This window comes from Ammospiza nelsoni, chromosome 6 (assembly GCF_027579445.1).
Source record: "Ammospiza nelsoni isolate bAmmNel1 chromosome 6, bAmmNel1.pri, whole genome shotgun sequence".
Classification (NCBI taxonomy): Eukaryota; Metazoa; Chordata; class Aves; order Passeriformes; family Passerellidae; genus Ammospiza; species Ammospiza nelsoni.
The window spans coordinates 58,361,348-58,381,458 of NC_080638.1; the positions used below are offsets into that span (position 1 = coordinate 58,361,348).

The window sequence follows — 20,111 nt, forward strand, 5'->3', positions numbered from 1 at the left end:
TGATTTCAAATTAAAAGAATTGTCAGGTCACCCTGCCAGTGGATTTTGTGCTGTGTCTCTGAGTTGAGAAGCGGAGATGTTGCTGAATTGCCCCAGCTCATTCTCCCTGGCAGCATCCCTGTGGCTTCCTTTGCAGGGCATCCCATGGGTAAGGTGGGCACTGGGATATGATCAGTGGTCATTTGAACTTAGGTTTCATCCAGAAGATCTGTAGGAAGGGAGTGAGCACTTGCTGAGTTTGGTTTAGACAGCTTCAGTCTTCTCTGATTTGTCAACAGGCTGTAAAGATTAACTGAGGTAGTTTTGGCATGATTGGCTGGCTGAGAGCAGAACCATGGTGCAAGCTTTGAGATTGCTAACAGAGAGGGATGAGAGCAGTTCTGAGTGCAGCCTGATCAGAGAATCACAGAATCCCAGGAAGGGACCTCAGTGGATCATCTGGTCCCATCTCCCTGCTCCAGCAGGGCCATCCCAGAGCACAGGGCACAAGATTGTGTCCAGATGGTTCTGGAATATCTCCAGTGAGGAAGACCCCACACCCTCTCTGGGCAACCTGTTCCAGTGCTCAGTCACTGCACAGGAAAGAAGTTTTCCCTCATGTTCAGGTGGAACTCCTGTGCATCAGTTTCTGCCCATTTTCTCCTGCTTGGCCACACTGAGAAGAGCCTGGCTTCATCCTCCTGGGTCCTGCCTTTCTGCAGGGGGATGGTGCTGTGGGACAAAAGGAGTCCTGGTGCCCTTCCACCTGGTGTGACATAGGCAGGCGCTCACTTTTAGCCCCAAAAGGTCAGGTCCTTGACTGGAATCTAGAAGCAAATGGGAAAGAAGCAAATGACTGCCCATCCAGCAGTGTAAATCTGCTCCAGTCAGGAATACTGGGATGATTTTCAGCTAGCTTGGATGTGGAGTCAGTGACTCTCTCCCCTAAGCTGGTCTCTGTTACTAGCCCTGGTTGAGGTGAGGGATATCTGACAGTAACTGAGCAGCATTTTTTACCTCCCTGTTTTGTAATAGAAGCTGGAGTCTTGGCTCTTCTAGGTACAGAGGCTGCCCCTTTTCCCTTCCATTTGGGTTTTTTAAAGTTATTTCTTAATTTCTGACTTAGCACTTCCAAACAAAACTGATGGTGGGTGTTCTACCTTGCATGGCAATGGAAGTGCATTGTTCTAATTGAAGCTCCTGCTGTAAAAGCTTTTAAATAAATTAACAAAACCTTGAAAGTGATGAAGTCAACAGAGTAGCTGGTGGCATATTCCATATAAAACCAAGGTTTCTGAAAGCCAAGTGGAATGTTCTCAATGTCAGAAGCAAGGCTGATAGCTACGGGTGTTATTTTTTATTGGGCCATTGGATATAGATGGAAAAAAATCAACAATCTTTCAGTTGCAAAATGCTTTTTCAGTTCTGAAGACTTCAGATTAAATTTCAGGCACTTTATAGTCTGGTACAGTAATATTTAAGTTAAAAAAGAAAGCCATAAGGATTCCAATTAATTTAAATTTCCACTTAAAGCAGAGAGCAGAGAGTAGTATATTTGGGGAACAATTTGCAATTCTTTTGCTGATGTATTACTTTGTAAATGGAGAGACTCTCTTAGGCATTTAGTGAGACCATTTAGTCTTCAGGCAAAAAGCAATAAGAGGCAAAAATGCAGAGACGAAAATACAAATTCTGCAAATCCTCTGTGCCCATGTTCTGAGTGGCTTTGTGCTGGGGATGTGGAGGAACACTGCACAAACAGGGCTGGCCAGAAGCCAAACATGAGGATTTTAATATTTTTCATTGGAACAAAAGCACAACCTTTGTCACTAAATAAACAGAAATAGTTCTGCCTCCCTCCTCACCCCTCTGCCAACACAAACCTGAGCAGCAGTAATTTGTCCTGGTCTGGATTTAATTTCAGCAATTAACTGCAATTAAAGGTGAGCCTTTTCAATTATTTCAAATCCAGAACTCTACATACCAGGCAGGACAGTAGTGAAAAGAGAGGTTGTTGTTATATTAATAATCTTCTTTTACTTCTAAAAAATGTACTTGTATGCTTAATCTTTTGCAGTATGGATTTTCCTGCTTTAGGGGCTTTAGGTTGGAAACCTCGGCTCCATCCCCCCAGCTTATGCACTGAGCAGCTCAGTGACCCTGGGCCAGGGATGCACGACCTCTCTGTGCCCTGTGCTGGCCTCTGGCGCCAGTGGCAGCTGCGTAAATCCAAATTCCTCCAATGCAGGGAGAGGGGAGGGCTGGATTAATGCTGCATATTATTATTGGTGATTGATTTTCTGCTCCACGTTAAATCAGGCTGAAGAGCAACTTGTAAAGTCTTTTGGCACTTTTCCCCTGTTTCTGCAGTGTGCCCCAAGCTCAAACCACCCTGCTGTCATCTGCAGGCTTTGAACTGTGCTTCCCTCTCCCTGCCCAGGAGCGTGGCCCCCTTAGGAGATCCTGGAGAACTGAAGGCTGTTTTCTTCTTTTAATCATCTCTGGTAAAATGCACAGACAGTGATCTGCAGCACAGATGAGTGTGGATCAATTGGCAGTGCTGCTGACTGACATTTCATTAGGCCAGTGCCAATAGCAGATATTGATCCAGCAGCCAGTCAATATAAGTTTGCAAGGACCCAGGCTGGCTGATGGAGTTGGGAGCTGTGCTGTGGAAGAGGAAACTGTCTGGCAGTGAGCACAGCACCCCTCAGCTGGGCTGGGAGGCTCCCAGCTCCTCCTGGGAAGCTCCCTCTGGCTCCTAAACCCTGGAGTACCTGATGGTGATGTGCTGGCAGGGTTGGTGGTGACAACAAGGTCATAGTGTGCCACGTGATGCCACATGTCACCATCTCCTTACATCAGTGTGGTTCTCTGAAAGTCATGAGATGGTCTGGTTGGGGTGGGTGGAGGCTGTCTTTGCTGGGATTCACTTCCCCATGCAGTGAAAGATCTTGGGTGTAATGGGCTTGGGTTTTTAGCCATCTGCAGGGCTCCTCTTTCCCCCTCTGTAAGTACCTCAGCTTCCCTTCTTGCAGGAGAAAGAAACATCTGCAAAATGGAAAAAAAAAGAAATCCTGTCAAGAGAAATCTGCTTTTCCCTCTGCCTTAATGCCAGACAAAGAAATAGGAGAAATATCTCCCTTGCCCTTTGCTCTCTAATAATTGCATCCACAAGGAAGAAAAGAGAAAGGGGAAGGAGGGATGAATATGTGATACTCTGCATCAAGGGCACATCTGCAAGTAGTTCGCTCACCCACAAAATGCCCAGTCCAGATTAGACTTGTTTACATGGGAGGGTTGTCAGGGAGTGATGGAAGGTGTGACTTTAAATCCCAAAGTGGATAACCCTGACCAGTGAGAGGGAACAGGGGTCCCCACAAGACACTGCTCAGTAACAGTTACACTGCAGCACTCAGACTCAAATTGTCCTCTGCTGTTTCCCCATGTTTAACCAACTCAGTGTTATATACAGAAAACAGATTAGACTCTGATTCAATGCATTATTTCAGCTCTCCTATCCAGTTTTGTCTTTTTATTGAGTTCATTGTAGGACTTAGGGTCCTGAAAAGGAGTTAGGAGGCTAAAGCTGGGCTTCTTTGCTCCCAGCTGTGACAGGAGCCCCAGAGGAGCTGTGACCATGGTCACAATCCTTCTGAGGCCACACAGATCAATACTTCACTCTGCAACAGGCTGATCTTACAAGGCCAAGCAGCAACAGATCCTGGTTGAAACCAACCATAAATACATAAACAAAGTAGCCTTTCTGGTTTATTGATTGAAATGATTTTGTATGTGGAAGGAGCATTTTGCTCACTTGGATAGTATTGCAGAAATCATTCTGAATCTGTCTTCTCTGCAACATGCTAAAGCATCTGCTGTTTGGTTACAGCAAAGAAACAGAAAATACTGAGTGAAAAAGCAGCAAAAATAAGCAATCAATTCCAATTCCAGTCTCATTTAAAAACAGTGGCAAAGCTCCCCACTTCCAAAGGAGCACAGTGCCCTTCTTCAGCATCCCTTTCCAAGCAGACACACAGAGCCCAGCAGACATCAGACAACAGTTGAACCTGCAGCCACAGGAAATCCATGAGTTGTTTTCCCCTGGGATATGGAAAGGTGGAGGCATCTCTGGGCAGGAGGTGCTCAGGCCTGAGTGACTCAAAGAACAGAAGAGGAAACTGAGCTGCTCTAAGACAATGCTCTTGTAGTTGGTGGAAAATTGTATAATTTTGCCAAGGGAGGAGAAGGTTTTGGCATTTCTTCTGGAAATCTGACTCCATAGCTCAGCCCACACTTGGCTGAAGGTGTAATCACACTGTTAAAGAATCCATCAGGCCAGCTGAGTGATCTGACTGATCCTTCCTTGCAGAGTAGGTGTCAGTAGGTGTCAGTGCCTTTAATCAGTCTGGGATTGATGTCTCAGGGGATCAGACCAGGACTTCATGTAGCACTGTACATCCACTGTGCACTGCCTTGAACATCTCAGGGCAGCATGCCCTGGGCTTTTCATCTTGAGCTGAAACCCTGAGCACACCTATGTGCATTCTTTCTGTGCCTGTTTTGTATTTTTTTTTTTAAATGAACTGCCTCAGTTTTGGCAAGAGGCCAGCACAGTGACCTCTCTCTGCTGTCAGCCATGGGTTTTAGTCTCTCAGTTGTAAATAGTTAGCAGTGACAGAGGGATTTCCAGTTAATTGGGGAGATGAGGGCAGTGTTATTATCCTGTGTTACACTGGGGGAGATGGAGACATGAAGAGTGATTTGTGCAGGACTTCCCACTTGGCTGAAGGTCAGGCCAGCAGGATAATCCATCCCTGTGAATCCCAGCCTGCTGCTCTGTGAGTTCGGCCACGGTGCTCCAGGGATGTGACAAATGAGACTTGGATCTCTGCCCCCTTCTCTCCTCTTTCTTCTTCCATCCTGACATGTTTAAAATGAAACCAGGATCACTTTAGATCCATACCCAGTATGAAGAGGATGGGTCAAGCTCTCAACCACTTCCTTCTTAATATTAATGTTTTTTCACAAATGCAGATCAGCCTAATTGGCTGCCAGCGTGCACAGATGTCTCTCTGCAAGAGTACTCAGGTGCTGTGAGAATTGATTGTGAACATGAAATGGAACCAGATTAAAATTGGTTCCACAGTAATCAATTTCTAAACAGTAGGACAAGCAGTAAAGAGATGATGGAATTTCTGGACTTTAAAAATCAGTTATTGACTGTTGTTGTGCTTTTCTGAAGGGTGTCTCCCTCATTACATGTCCTGATTTTTCCTTAGATGAGCAACTTGGGGGGACAAAGATCTTTATTAAGTCATCATAAAAGAATTAACCTCTTCCTTGCACATAAAATGCTAATAAATAACCCTTTAAAGGGTTTTTTTCAGCATCATGGAAATAATTCTCATTTGCTTGAAGCGACATCACTTTGTTACTTGGATTGGAAATCTTCACATCTTTTGCAGGTCAATTCAATAGTTGCTGAGGAAGAATATATGTGAATACAGTTTCTCCAAAGCAAAATTAAAATGTGCTTGGTAGGAAGCTTTTGCTGTAGCATGTTACTGTGTCTGTGAAGTGAGGATCAATGGAAATTTGCAGAAAGGCTATTATTTACTGTTTCTTTCAAGCAGCTGGAAGACTAACCTGCAGAAATCTTCTTTTCCTCCAAAATCCAGCATGAAAGACTGTTTAGTGAGACATCCCTATCCTGGAGATTAACTAATTGCTCAGCAGTCAGTCATTTTCACTGCACAGCCAAGGACAGAGATTCCTTTCTCACACGCAGATGGAGCAGTGGTTTAACACAAAACAGTTCCTGGGACAGGAGGATTAAGGGGAATTTACTGGAGAGCAATTAAAAGAGTTGTTAGAGCAGTTTGTTTTTGAGGCTGAATTTCACATCAAAGTGAAGCTATCTGAGGAGTGTGCAGAGCAGAAGAACAATAAAGCCATCATTTCAAACCATCTACTCTGCATCCTTGGAGTGCAGATTAATGAAGTGAGCTAAGAGTTTATGGAGATTTGCAGGAGTGAATTAGGGGAAGCAGCCTAAAGGCTTGTGTGGGGTCATTTCCTATTAATCCATTTCTGTCTCGTCTTTCATAGTTTGACTTTTTAAATTAACTTTTTAATTAATGTAAACAAAAAAGGGAGATTTTTTAATATAATGGAAGTTTTTTGGTTTTTTAAAAACATAATATCTGAAAAATAAGATTTAAAAGCATTTTGGCATTAGGTATTAGTAATATCTTGGGAGCTTTCTGAAAAAGAAAATCTGAAAAATAAGATTTAAAAGCATTTTAACATCAAGTATTAATAGTGAGTCTAGTTGTCTGGGACCTGCCTAGATTTTAAAAACACGTTCATTTTGGAGCAAGCCTTTTCACCGAGGGTTATGCATTAGGAATTCGGTTTGACTGGCCTAGTTTTCAGAATATCAGAAAAGAGGATCCCAGATATGCCTTGTTTTGACAGCTGAAGGCTCCTAGAGGGGACCAGTCCTCAAGGACTGAGGGATGCAGCATCCCAGACCCCCTGAGCCCATCAGAGCCATGGCCTGGGAGGGGTTTGCTGGATTTGGCAGTGCCAGGGGTGGGAGTGATCCCAGCAGGATCTGTCCTACAACACCTGGAGTGGGATGAGCTTTGCAGTGCACAAGGGTGGGTGTGCAGAACAGACACATCTCAGGTGGTCTCCAGTTTCCCAGGGGCTGTGGGCAGGGCATCTCCATTCCCCTGCTGGAAGGTTTTCTTGGGAAGTGTAGTGAGAATAAGGGGGAAGGGGTGAGTTTCCTTTCCTTGCTGGTGGTTTGTCGCAGACATCTTTTATGGAAAATACTTTCTTTAGGATTTTTCCTCCTGAGAAGCTGAGAGGCCTCAGGAACAAAATGTAAACATTGATTATCTGTTGCTGTGGAATGCAACAGGTGCATCTGTGATTGGCCCATGTTAGATGTTTGTAATTAATGGCCAATCACAGCCCGGCTGGCTTGGACACAGAGCCCGAGACACAAGCCTTTGTTATCATTCTTTCCTATTCTATTCTTAGCTAGCCTTCTGATGAAATCCTTTCTTCTATTCTTTTAGTATAGTTTTAATATAATATATATCATAAAATAATAAATCAAGCCTTCTGAAACATGGAGTCAGATCCTCATCTCTTCCCTCAACCTGAGACCCTGTGAACACTGTCACAGTGGTTCATCCAGGAAATTGGAGACCACCTGAGATGTGTCTGTTTTGCACACCCACCCTTGTGCACTGCAAAGCTCATCCCACTCCAGGTGCTGTAGGACAGATCCTGCTGGGATCACTCCCACCCCTGGCACTGCCAAATCCAGCAAGCCCCTCCCAGGCCATTGCTCTGATGGGCTCAGGGGGTCTGGGATGCTGCATCTGATTTTCCACAAGCTCTCACTGAGAGCCACCAGTCTGGCAGGGTCTCCTGGGCAGTTGTGGCTTGTCCTCCCTCTGCAGCTTTTGGAAGAATAAAGTTTGTCTGTAAGGACTGGCTGGGCCCTGAGGCTGTGGGGAATTCATCCCAGCCAGGAATTGGCAATACCCCAACACCCTGAGGTGGAAATAAAACCAGCATCAGATGAAGGGTGCAAAACACACACACATACACAGAGAATAACTACAGGAGGCTTTTTTACACCCTCTGCACCAAACCCTGACATTTGCACTACCAGAGGTGGGGATTTGAATCCTCCATCCCACCATCCATGGAGGGTGTCTGCTCAGAGGCGACAGGCACAGAGCTGCCTGTGCAGACACCAGAGACAAGCAGGCAGCTCAGGGTACAGCTTGTCTGACCTGCTTTAACATCCAGCTGCAGGTGAAAGAAATGACTCACACCTTCCAAGTGCCTTTGTCTTCCTCCCTCCGCTGTGCAGGGCTCCTGGAGGGTGAGTTCACATGCAGACAGAGGCTTTGTAGGTGAGCCCTGTTCCGAGTGTCTGTGCTCTGGAAATTGGGTGTATTTTATGGGGCAGGAAATGTATTTATGTATTTATGTATTATGTATTTTCAGGAGCAGGAAATAGCACACACGTCTGCGCTGGAGTATCCTGTGTCTGTCTAAATCCTGGATCTGACATAAATCTGCCTTCCACATTAGCATGACAAAAATGTAAATTACTTTGTACAGTGCACTCCAAGATGTGAAAATTAATAGTATTTTTTGCAGACATCTTTATGGAAATTTTATGTTGTACAGCCTTGTAACATTATTTCCAAAGAAAATGAGATCTGTGTTATTGCAGTATTGGATATTGGTTATACCACTTAAAACTTTTAAAATCCACTTGCCAGCTTCAGCTAAGCTTGTGTAATTTCAGGCCAAGGTGGCAAGGGAAGGCAGCTCTCCTATATCCAAAAAAAAAAAAAAAGCTTATATAAAAGCAAGCCAAGGCCAACACACCTTGTGAGGACACTCTAACTCCCTTTTTGAATGGGAATTAGACATTCCTGGAAGAGGTGGACCAGTCCAAATTCTTCTGGTGGGATCTGAGAGCTGGTGAAGGAGCTGCTGGGTGGGTCTCAGCCAACTGCAATCCAGCTGCCAGCTCTGCAGTGTGGTTCAAAGAAGGGTGCATTTCCCTGAAATCCTGCCTCCATCACTTGGGGAGCTCCAGCTCACTTTGTCTGCTCGTCCCACTTGCTCTGTCTGCAGTGTTTTCAAGTACAGCTCTGAACCTGTGCTGTCAGGTGGGTCCAGGTTAAAAAGAGCCCTCTATTTCTTCAGATTTATTAACCTGAGGAATGAATCAAGATCATCAACCATTAATTTGATTGTCTTGATTCTAACTTTAATTATTCTGTGATTCAATTATTCTTATCTCACTGATCTCAGATGCCTTCTCAGAAGTTGCTGTATTAAATAGCAACAAAAATGCAGGGATCTGGACAAATACATTGGGTTGTGAACAATCAGATGCAAGGGAGATGGGGCTTCTACAAGACATTGATTCAGACAAGATAATTACCCCCAAAACAAACTTTTGAGAGATGATCAGCACTGCCATCAGCCTGGTCTGTGCTTTAATGAGAGTGACCTGTGGTTACTGAGTGGATGTGGCTGTGGAGACTGAAATGTGGTGTTTCTGCTGCAGAAATGTGCAGTGAGCTGAGTCAAACCAATTCTCCCAGGACAGGGTCTGTGACAATCTTTGCTTTTTGGTGGCTTTGTGTGGCTCTCCCTCCCTCCTCCCCTCTCTCCCTCCCAGTCAGTGCACACACTCTGCATCCATCACCATGACAACTGTGCTCCCTTTGGATCCATGGCTGTCCCTTTCTGGCCATTTTTGTGGAGAGGAGCAGGCACACCTTGGGCACCGCTAACAACAGCATGGGATGTTCAGGCACAGGACAGGATGATCTCTGGTCAAACAGCTGCCGCTGTTTATGAACTCACTGTAATTCTTCAAGACTTTTACCAGCTCTGTAATCCCTTCACGTACCTGCCTTGGAGTCACTTATTAAGGGATCTTTGTGCAGATCTCCTGGATGGAGCAAGGTCATGCAGGGATGATTTCCACAGTACTGCTACAAAAAAAGACAGCAGACAAGAGATGCATTTCAAAGCACCTGAAAAGGCCACAGCTTTACTCTTTAATTCAGTGTGTGTGTCTCAGCTTTGAGCTGGCTGCCTGACTCCTCGTTGCTGGTGCCCTCATCTGCACTTGGCTTTGGGGCTGGTTATACAAGCTGGCACCTCACAGGAGCTGTGACACATCCGTTGCCAGGACCTGGGGGAAGGTCCCCCTTTGGAGGGACAGAGTTCACACTCACATCAGTTACCTCTTGGTGTGCAAGGGAGGCTGAGGTTGAGATCAGATGGAGAATCTCAAATTGCTGTTTACTCCTCTGTGCCTGCCTCATAAATAACTTGAGTATTTCAGTCCCCATGGCTGAATGTCAGTTAACTTCTGCTTCATCTTTGCCAGCTCAGTAATTAATGTCATCTCTGTTGCCCCTTCTACCCAAAATAAAAACACTAAGAGAAACCCAGGAACCTGGACCCCTGGGACAAAATTTGTGCCACATGGAAGGGTCTTTCACAATCTGATCCGTAAAGAAAATGGAGTCCTGCATTTAATGTCTGTTACATTAATGAATTTAAAACTTGGTGTGAGACAGGACTGTGGCTCTTTACTCCTTGAAATAAACTCTATACACACTTAATTCAGCTTCTTCTTTGAAGATTGTGACTGTTCCTGGGACATGCATTTGGGCAGGCCTATGTGTAGATTCTCTGAGAAGGGTCAGGGACAAATTAAATAGCTCATCCAGTTTAAGATTTCAAAATAATGCTCTTCCAATCTGCAGCGAAATGTCAGATCACATGTTTTTCAATTCTTATTTATAAAGAAAAAAAGCTGGTTAAAGTTATTAGACATCAATAGAATTCAGTTTCCATGCAAACATTTGTAAATGTAAACACATTTTAACTATTCTGGTTTAGTTTAAACCACTGTGGAAGCATATTAAATCCAGCCACATGAAAAATCTCCTAATATGGAAAAAATTGGTAATGAAAAACAACTATTGCCCTGTTAGTGCTAGAATTCACATCTTTTTTTTTTTTTTCTTCAGTTCTTTGTCTGTGTAGGAGCTTTCTTTTCTTTTACTTGTACATATTCTGCTGCTCTCAAGTACTCCTGACCAAAACTGGATCCTTGCTGTGCTAGGGGTACATCTCCCTTGGCCGAGGGGAAGGAAGAGGGGGAAGTTCTCCATGGGGTGAAATGATTTCCTTGGCAGAGTAGTTCAGTGGGAGAGTAAGGACCAAGACCTCAGTCTCCATTCAAAGTGCTGTTATCCCACAGGGTGAGTTGGGATGTGAGGGTCTGCTTGGTTATGCATTTCTGAGTGAAAAAGAAAATAAAACAGCTATGAACACCTACAGGTTACATGAGAAAATCAAGGGGAGTAGGCCCAGGGCTGTGCACCAGCCCACCTTTGCTCCATTGGAAATAGGGCTCCACTGAGGTAGATCACTCCTGAATCCTTGACTCTCAGCTAACCTCTGGATTTCTGAGTCCCTGGGCATTTTCTGCACTAATCAGCATGTGGCAGATCTGCTCCTTCAGAGGAACTGCTCAGAACCATTCCAGGCTGGAGCATTTTCTGTCCCAAAAGAAGAAAAGGGAAATAACTCATTGAAGATCTCTGTCAGCTTGTGTCCTGCAGGAAGCTGAGAGAACATGTTTTGAGGAGGTGACAGCAGGGCTTTGGTGTGTGTCTTCACTGCATGGCCATAAAGCTTTGCCATGGGGTAAAGCTCATGGCTGTGAATGGTCAGTGGGTCCTTGGCCTCACACAGCAGACCAGATTTGCATCTTGCATTTGATGGCATTTTCCACCTTGGCCACCATCCCTTTCTGCTGTTCCCAAAGTGTTTGCTCTGCTCTGAGTCACAGCAGCACTCAGGCTCAGACCCCTCTGTCACTGGGCTCAACTCATCCAAATGACACCTGGCCAAGTGGTTCTGGGGCAAAAAGCTTCACAGTAATTTCCTGACTTCTATAAGGACACACTTCAGGAGTGTGAGGTACAGGTGGTGTCAGATTAGAGAGGTTTTGGCTTTTCTTCTGCCAAGCCCAGCAGCAGCAGTCGCTGGTAATTATACTCTGTGCAGAGAGATAACCTCTGTCTGGGGAAGGTTTGAACTGAGTCTAGAAGAGGGATAAAAGAACCAAGATTGGGCTGGGGGAGAAAGGGAGGTGAGGGTAATTTTCAGTGAAGTGCAAGCTTTGGGAGAGGAATCAAAAACTGCTGCTATGGTCTTTGTTGCTGTCATTCTGGTTATTGTAAACATGCAGGAGGACAGACGTTGTCAGAATTGTGTCCTGCCTTTCCCAATGACACATCCAGTGCCACACTGGCCAGGGAAGCACCGTGGGCCTGTGCCAGCTGCTGGAGCTGCCTCCCTTCCAGCATCCTTCCCTTCCAGCATCCCCCACTGCCTCTGGACAGCCCAGCCAGGCACAGGCTGCCTGCAGGGAGCAGGGGGCTCAAGCTGTGAAACAGATTCATGGCCAGAAAGCAGGGGAATCATGGAAACACAGAATGGTTTGGATTGGAAGGGACTTTAAAGATCATCCTGCCATGGGCAGGGACATCTTCCACTATCCCAGGTTGCTTCAAGCCCCATCCATCCTGGCCTGGAACACTGCCAGGGATGGGGCAGCCACAGCTGCTCTGGGCAATCTGTGCCAGGGCCTCACCACCCTCACAGTAAAGAATTTCCTCCTAGCATCCAGTCTAAACCTACTCTCATTCCCCCTTTTCCTGTCCCTACACAACCTTGTAAAGCATTGGGTAGGGGATATTTCCCCCACTGCAGATGTTTTCAGGGACTCAGCACAAGGCAGAGCAGCACAGCCAAACAGGGACACCTGGAGGGGAACCAGCCATGTCCCCTGAGACACTCCTTGGGGACACATCCTTGGGGACACATCCTTGGGGACACATCCTTGCAGCTGGCTGCTTTCGCTGCTGCATCTTCTGCCAGAGGTGCTGTGCTGCCCTCTGGGGCAAGAGAGGCACAAACTAAACATCACACACCACCCACCTTCCAAATGTGCCTTTAGAGAGCGTGGCTTCAGTTAAATGTGATCACTCAATTTTGAATCAAGGGCAGTTTCTCTTACCCTTATTTGCTCTTGAGAGTGGCCAGAGAGAGTGAGAGAGAGAGAGAGAAAAGCTCGATGAGGGCAGCTGCTAATGAAGGGGAGCCTCCAAATGAGGGAATGTGTCACTGCATCTAGGTCAGAGTAGTCGCATTAAAGTAACTTCCATGGTTGTCCCTTGGTTTTGTTTATATTTTTTTAACTGAGCTTCTAATAAGCAAGTTAACCAAATTATTCTAAGCAGCTGTGTCTATCAGCAGCAGGCAAGGAGAGATCTACTGCATTTGAAAGCTCTCTAATGAAGCTTTGAAGTCCAGCTCATCCCAGATTCATGCAGTGAAGATCTGTACCCATCATGGCACTTCTCTGCTGACTTCTGAAGATGTGAGACTTGAAAGTAAATAGATTCTCAAATATGGATACTCAAGTTGATATTTCAAAAGCCTACAGCTGACTGACACAGGGTTTTGTTTGTGTATTTCAAGGGCTTTGTTTTCCTTTTCTTACCACACTATCCCTTCACAGTCCATATTTGTATTTAATCACAGGCTGCTTTTCACAGTGTTGTCAAACAGAGAACCAGTTTCCCAGATTCCCAGTCCCACATTCAAAAAAACTGGATGAACCTAAAAATAAAAATAAAAAAATCATATGAGTAACATGCAGAAAATCAACAAAAAGATTTTGCTCTGTAGATCCTCCCTCAGCTTGAGACTCAAATTCCTTTTTCTGCAGCAGCCTGAGAGATGCTGCTGGGTGAAATAACTCAGCATTAAATGGCATGATGAGATGGTGGATATTGCTGGGATTTAGAGCCACACACAGCCCTGTTATGCTGCTTCTCCATGATGCTTCCAGCTCACCTACACATATTAGACATACCAATTCTGCAGTAAACACTTGTAAAGTGTGTGAAGCCACACATGTGGCCCATGGGGAATGTCCAACACTCCTAAAAAACCCTAACCCTAACAGAAAAATCAAAAAGTATTGAGCAAGCTGGGATTCTGCAGCCTCTGGAAGGGTGTGTACATTGAATTTATCTTGCAGCTGTGTAATCCCTGCTGAATTACTGTTTCCTTTTGATCTGTACTAAAGATAGTGACAGAGCAGGTATGAGTGTGAGTAATGGCATCACAGTATTTGGGTTCTTTGTCAAGGGCTTTCTTCTCTTTGTTCTGTTTCTTTCCTTCTGTTGGTGTTTGGATATTTTTAGTTCTTCAAGTAGAAGTATCATCTGCATCAAGAAAAAAGGTGAAACCCACCTTTAATGTATCCTGTTAAGAAAGTGTGTGTGTATGTGTAAGTATGTGGCAGTGTTCACAGGGGTCCCAGGATGAGGGAAGAGATGAGGATCTGACTCCATGTTTCAGAAGGCTTGATTTATTATTTTATTATATATATTGTATTAAAACTATACTGAAAGAATAGAAGAAAGAATTTCATCAGAAGGCTGGCTAAGAGTAGAAAAAGAAGGAATGATAACAAAAGCTTGTCTCAGACAGAGTCCGAGCCAGCTGACTGTGATTGGCCATTAATTAGAAACACCCACATGAGACCAATCACAGATGCACCTGTTGCATTCCACAGCAGCAGATAATCATTGTTTGCATTTTGTTCCTGAGGCCTCTCAGCTTCTCAGGAGGAAAAATCCCAAGGAAAGGATTTTTCAGAAAAGATATCTGTGACATAAGTACCCTATCTATAGTGGTTAACCTTGAGGTTGCTGTGTCTTGATCAGCTCCATTTGAAATCACTACAAAAAATTAAGATGGAAAGGAAGATCAGAATTAAGAATAAAGAGAGAAATGGCTGTTCTCAAGACTTACTACCCATCTCAAATTAATATTTTCATGCCATGTCCTTTGGGTCCTGACTCTGTCGTGGATTTATCCCCCCACAGATCATCTTCAGGAAGATCAGCGATGTCAAGAAGGAGGAAGAGGAGCGCCTGCGCCAGAAGAACGAGGTGACCCTGAGCATCCCCGTGGACCACCCCGTGCGGAAACTCTTCCAGAAATTCAAGCAGCAGAAGGAGATGCGCAACCAGGGCTCCAGCCACGCCGACCCCGAGCGGAACCAGCTGCAGGTGGAGAGCAGGAGCGTGCAGAACGGGGCCTCCATCACGGGCACCAGCGTGGTCACCGTGTCCCAGATCACGCCCATCCAGACCACCCTGGCCTACATGAAAAGCAGCGAGGCCGTGAAGCAGAACAACCGCGACGTGATGGAGCTGAAGCCGAACGGGAACGGAGAGCAGAAATGCCTCAAGGTGAACAGCCCCATGAGGATGAAGAACGGGAACGGGAAGGGCTGGCTCCGGCTGAAGAACACCATGGGTGCCCACGAGGAGAAGAAGGAGGACTGGAACAACGTCACAAAGGCCGAGTCCATGGGGTTGCTGTCCGATGACCCCAAGTCCAATGACTCGGAGAACGGTGTAAATAAAAACCCACTGAGGAAAACAGACTCTTGTGACAGTGGGATCACAAAAAGTGACCTTCGCTTGGATAAAGCTGGTGAGACTCGCAGCCCCCTGGAGCACAGCCCCATCCAGGCGGATGCTAGGTGTCCTTTCTACCCCATTCCTGAGCAGGCCTTACAAACCACGCTGCAGGAAGTCAAGCACGAACTCAAAGAAGATATCCAGCTGCTAAGCAGCAGGATGGCTGCCCTTGAGAAGCAGGTGGCAGAAATTTTAAAAATATTGTCTGAAAAGAACGTATCCCAGCTCTCTTCCCCCAAGTCTCATTTATCACCCCAGTCCCCTCCCCAGATATCCTGTCAGGATATTTTTAGTGTTTCGAGGCCTGCATCACCCGAATCTGAAAAAGATGAAATCCACTTTTAGCATATACCTATGTGTATATATGTATACAGTATATATGCAGAGGTGTATATATACCTTTATACATATATATATATAAATGTGTGTGTATACGGTAAATATATATACATATATATTTTCACTTGCATCCAATATGACTTGAACACACCAAGGATTTTGATATGTAAATATTGCATGTCCAGCTGGATTCTGGCCTGCCAAAGAAAGCAATTATTAACATAGATATTGCTTGTATAATATGCAGTTGACTGCATGCACACTTTACATTTATTTATAATCTCTATTATGTAATAAAAGAATGACTTTTGTTTAACAAAGGCAATGTACTATTTAAAGAATCAGGGTCTAACCTGCCAATATTGCCATGACAGTTTTGATCTCAGGCTGGGTGAATTGAGCTTTTATTTCCTCACTGTCTTTTCTGCCGAGTTAAACAGTAGATTAATACGACGTGAAGGACACGTTCAGACTCCTGTTAGTATTGTTTGTTTCCTGGTATCATTCCATGACAATATACTGTATATTTGGTGATGAATTCCCCTACTCCTCCGAAAGGGAGGGCTCAGCTCAGTGGGCAGGGAAGGGCACCGTGCCTGGTGCTAGGGTGGATCACTGGAATTTATTTGTGTGGGTATTGTGCATGCACAGCCTTTTATTTCAAGTATCCTCCTGCTCTTTTAACATCGTAAGTAAGAAATAATAATAATAAGAATAATAACAATGGTGATTTATGTAACAAAATGAAACTAACAGAAACTCAGTTGCACTCCCTGAGTGTTTGGGGGTAACTTATTTCTTGAAAGCCTCCTTTTACTGATGCCATTTTTACTGAACTGTTAGAGTAACATTATGTAAATTCTCTTTGCAGCACTCAGTGGTGGTGTCCGGTTCTGTCAGTATCTTCATTAGCATGTCCCATTTTTGTGGGGTTGAGGTTGCTCTCCCCCTGTCCCCCCTATTGCCCCTGGCAGAAAGACTTTGCACGAGGTCTGAGCAAGGGAGAGAACACTCACAGTTCAGCTTCTTGGGAACAACGGGAGCAGATTTGAAAGCCTGAAGTTAAAAGGCTGCAGTAAATCCCCTCCACTCTTTTTCATGAGGATATTTATCAGTCTGCAGCTGCCTTTAGAAAAAGAGACAATAACTGGTCAGGGTGTAGTTCTGTGTAGTCCAAGGTGCTTGGATGATGCTGGGAGGGTGGTGGGTGTGCTGGGGAATGGAGCCCTGCCTGGAGTGCTGCTCCTGCCTGGGGCTCCTGCAGGTTTCAGTGCATGGAGGGGCCACGTTTCAGGAGCGGGCTTGCAGTGCCCACAGGTCCCACACACACCGAGTCCCTCAGGCTGGTGTCAGAGGCTCTGTCCCTTCTCTTAGCTGCCTCCCATCAGCATCTGCCAGCCTTGGGCTGTGCTCAGACCCCCTCTCCACTCCTGGGCTGGAGCTGCTGGCTTTGCAGGGCAGGCTTTGCACTGGATCTTGTTTGGTCTCCTGTTTGGAGCTGGACTTTTGGACTCTGCCCCTGAGTGTGGTGAGGGTTTTTGCCTCTCCATTTGCACTGGTTTGAATCCAGGTACACAAGATGCATAGCAGAAATTGCCATTGCAGCTTCAGAGCTGTTACCTGGTATAGTTTGAGGCCAACCCAGCAGAGCACAGTGGCCCCTTCAGAGAAGGATTCCCCCTGGCTCTGGCTTAAATGACCTCTTGTATCAAGATCCTGTTTTCAAAAGTGCCTGGAGTAAAACATGGATGTACCACAAGGCATCACTATGATTCAGGTATATCAAATACATGGCTATAATTAGTGAGCATTCTAAACACCAGTATTAGATCCATTTTTTAACATTAGAAAACTAGACTAAACAAAATCACATCCTGAAAAACTAACAAAACCCCTAAACCCAAACAAACCATCATTTGCAGTAGTGGCAATTAGGAATCAACATCTTAGGTTGAACATATCTTTGACTGTGAAATGCAAACCCATAGAGCTCCAAAAGTTCATAAGAAAGCCAGAGAAGTCATTGCTTCTGTTGTGTTAACTCATGGAGGCTTTTGGGGAGATGACAGTTTTTTCTGTCCTGTTTTTGCCTCTTTCTTAGAGAAATTAGAGAAAAAAAAAAAAAGGAGGGGGTGGGGGAAGAAAGAACAAAAAGCCACAGTAGGGGACAGCTCTTCTCAAAGCCTGGTGGTCAGGCCACCCACTTGTTTTGGTTCTCTGCAGCTGCAGTTGCCTCTGTCAGAATTTTCAGCTGTATTTTGCAGCTGCTGTTCTGACACAAGTGCAAATCCATGACTCTGCAGCCATGGTTTGGACTGCAAGAACAACCTGCACCTGCAAAACAACAGGACCTCCCATTCCTGTGACAAGTCCCATCCTGGAACTCTGAAAGTATGGGGGGTTGTGGGGTTAGGGAGTTACAGGGTTGCTGCAGGAGTCTGCACAGACCTTGTTGGTACAGTTCAAGTGCCAAGATGTCAAGTGTTGAATGTTCTTGCCTGACTTGGTCTGGTGGTGTAGACAGACACACAGCCACTGCCCAGGGCTGCCTGGTGAATAGCTGAGCCATCAGGCTCAGTCTGGGGGCCAGGCTTTGTTAAAATTCCTGGAATGCATGAACCTGCCATGAAGTGATGCTGTAAAAGAGACAGCAGGATAATGGGGGTTGGCTTTGTTAGAAAGCTTTAGCCTTAATTCCTCTGCCTTTGTGACAGACTGCTTTTCTTTCTCTATGACTGATATTAATTCTAGGTAGAGCTGCATGGCATGCAAAGGGATCTCTGTTTAGGTTTATCTTGCAAGTCAGGTGTAACTTTGTGCCACTTTACAACGAGAGAATGTGTTAACAGGATTAGTCTGACCTTGAAAATCATTTGGGCAGGCCCAGAATGTCTATTAGAGTTCAAGTGCAGCTTGAGTGGTTCAAATGTGTAGTGAGTGGCTAAATAGTGTAAAATACCAAGTTCATGAAAAAAATAGTGTCTCTAGGTCTGTTTCTAGTGCTGCTTTGACCCTGATATCCCAGCACTGTCCATTGCCAGTTCAGTGGAACCAGCTTGTACCTTGCACAAAGCAGTGGAGTGTGTGATGGGTGCCCTGTGGATGGGCTGTCCCAGCCTGTGTGTGCTGGGGGAGGCCCAGTTTGTGGGGTTGGCAATGGCTGGTGCAATTCTGAAGGACTTTGCCTCCAAAATCCGTGTTGGGAGCATTACATGTTGCTTCATGGAGTCGTCAGCAGTTCGTCTCCCACGGGGTTGTCATTGTCCCCTCGTGGAGGTGGCATTGTGCATGATATGATGAGTGACTGGGGCTTTCCTTCTCTGTTAAAAAGCATGATTCACAGTCCTGTAGTTCAGGCTGGACTGAAAGCAACCACCTGTAGTCATTAAGGAATAATGCAATAAGGACACCAAGGTGTCACTTCCACCCAGGCCAGTGCTCAAGCAGTGACACACCATGGGGAGGGAGCTCTTGGCTGCATGCTTTCCTTTCCTTTCCTTTCCTGTAAGAGCTCAAAACCTGTACAGATGTTCCTGCCAGATGCTGGGAACAGCATCCTTAGCACCTACCCTGTGCTTTGTGTGTCCAAAGCATTTTACATGCACACCAGTGGATTTTATCTTTCTGGACTCTGGAATAGAAATAAATTGTGTACAGAAAATGTGTACAGAAAAGTAAACACTTCCCAAAGCAAATGAACTAGAGTACTTTTAATAGCTTTTTTGGTGTAATGTTGCATATAAGAGATAGAACAGCACTTCAGGATAATTACTGAAAAAAAATATTGTTGTAGTGAGGATTCAGTTCTTCTGAATTTGTATTTGTAAAATTTTTTTTCCTGTCTTTGCCAGGGCACGGGGGTTAGAGCAGAGCTGATTTTGGAAGTGACAAACCTAAGCTTTGTCCATTTTTCTTCTCTGTGTTCTGTAGAAGTAGCACAACTGTAGGGGCTTGATGCTGCACCAGAGTTTGGGCTCATTGCTAGACTCAAATTGAGTCTTCATTTAGCACCACATGGAGAGTAACCCTGTTGCACAGGTGTGAAGGCTGAATCTGATAATCAGACCAGACTTTAATATGTATTTTTGATCCCAGGACAGTTTCAGAGGACTGGAAGCTGCAGAAATAATGCTGTACTCTTTGCAAAGCCAAGAGCAGTTGCCCTGGAAGTAACTGAGACCATTCCACATCATTGCCTGGGTCAGAAAACAGATGTTGTGCTCATGAAGTAGCTTAGAGGGTTTTAGGGGGAAAAGATGTCCTGAACTGGAAGGAAAAACAAAAAAAAAAATATTCCAAAGTTTTAATAGGAATTTGGGAGTGAGGACATAGAAGGATATATTGTGAGAAATTTCCGCCTTTTTTACTTGGATTTTGAGCATTTAGAAAACTCAAGCCTATCTTTTTGGATGTCAAAATTGGACAGATTGTCTTTTAAAATAAATACTTTTTTCCCTAAGAGAGGTGATGTCAAAGTGATACCTGATTTATTTTTTTAAAAAAAGGTTTTCAAATACCATTTTCCTGCAGAGGAGGGTTTGAATGGGTTTTGTTAACATTTCTCTTAATAGGCTGTAGGAGGAAAAGTTTGATCCATCTAGATTTCCACATCTGGGAATATTTTTTATAACTCTCCCCTAATTTTTT

General features: G+C 44.9%; 1 protein-coding gene across 1 annotated transcript in view; it reads left to right on the forward strand.

Moving 5' to 3' along the window:
- The window catches only part of KCNH5 (potassium voltage-gated channel subfamily H member 5), a 151,800-nt gene extending 136,330 nt beyond the window's left edge, over positions 1 to 15,470 (forward strand). Inside the window, exon 11 of the mRNA XM_059474554.1 lies at positions 14,523 to 15,470. Within this exon, the coding sequence (XP_059330537.1) occupies positions 14,523 to 15,470 (948 nt within the window). The remainder of the gene's footprint in view (positions 1 to 14,522) is intronic.
- The last annotated feature ends 4,641 nt before the right edge of the window (positions 15,471 to 20,111 follow it).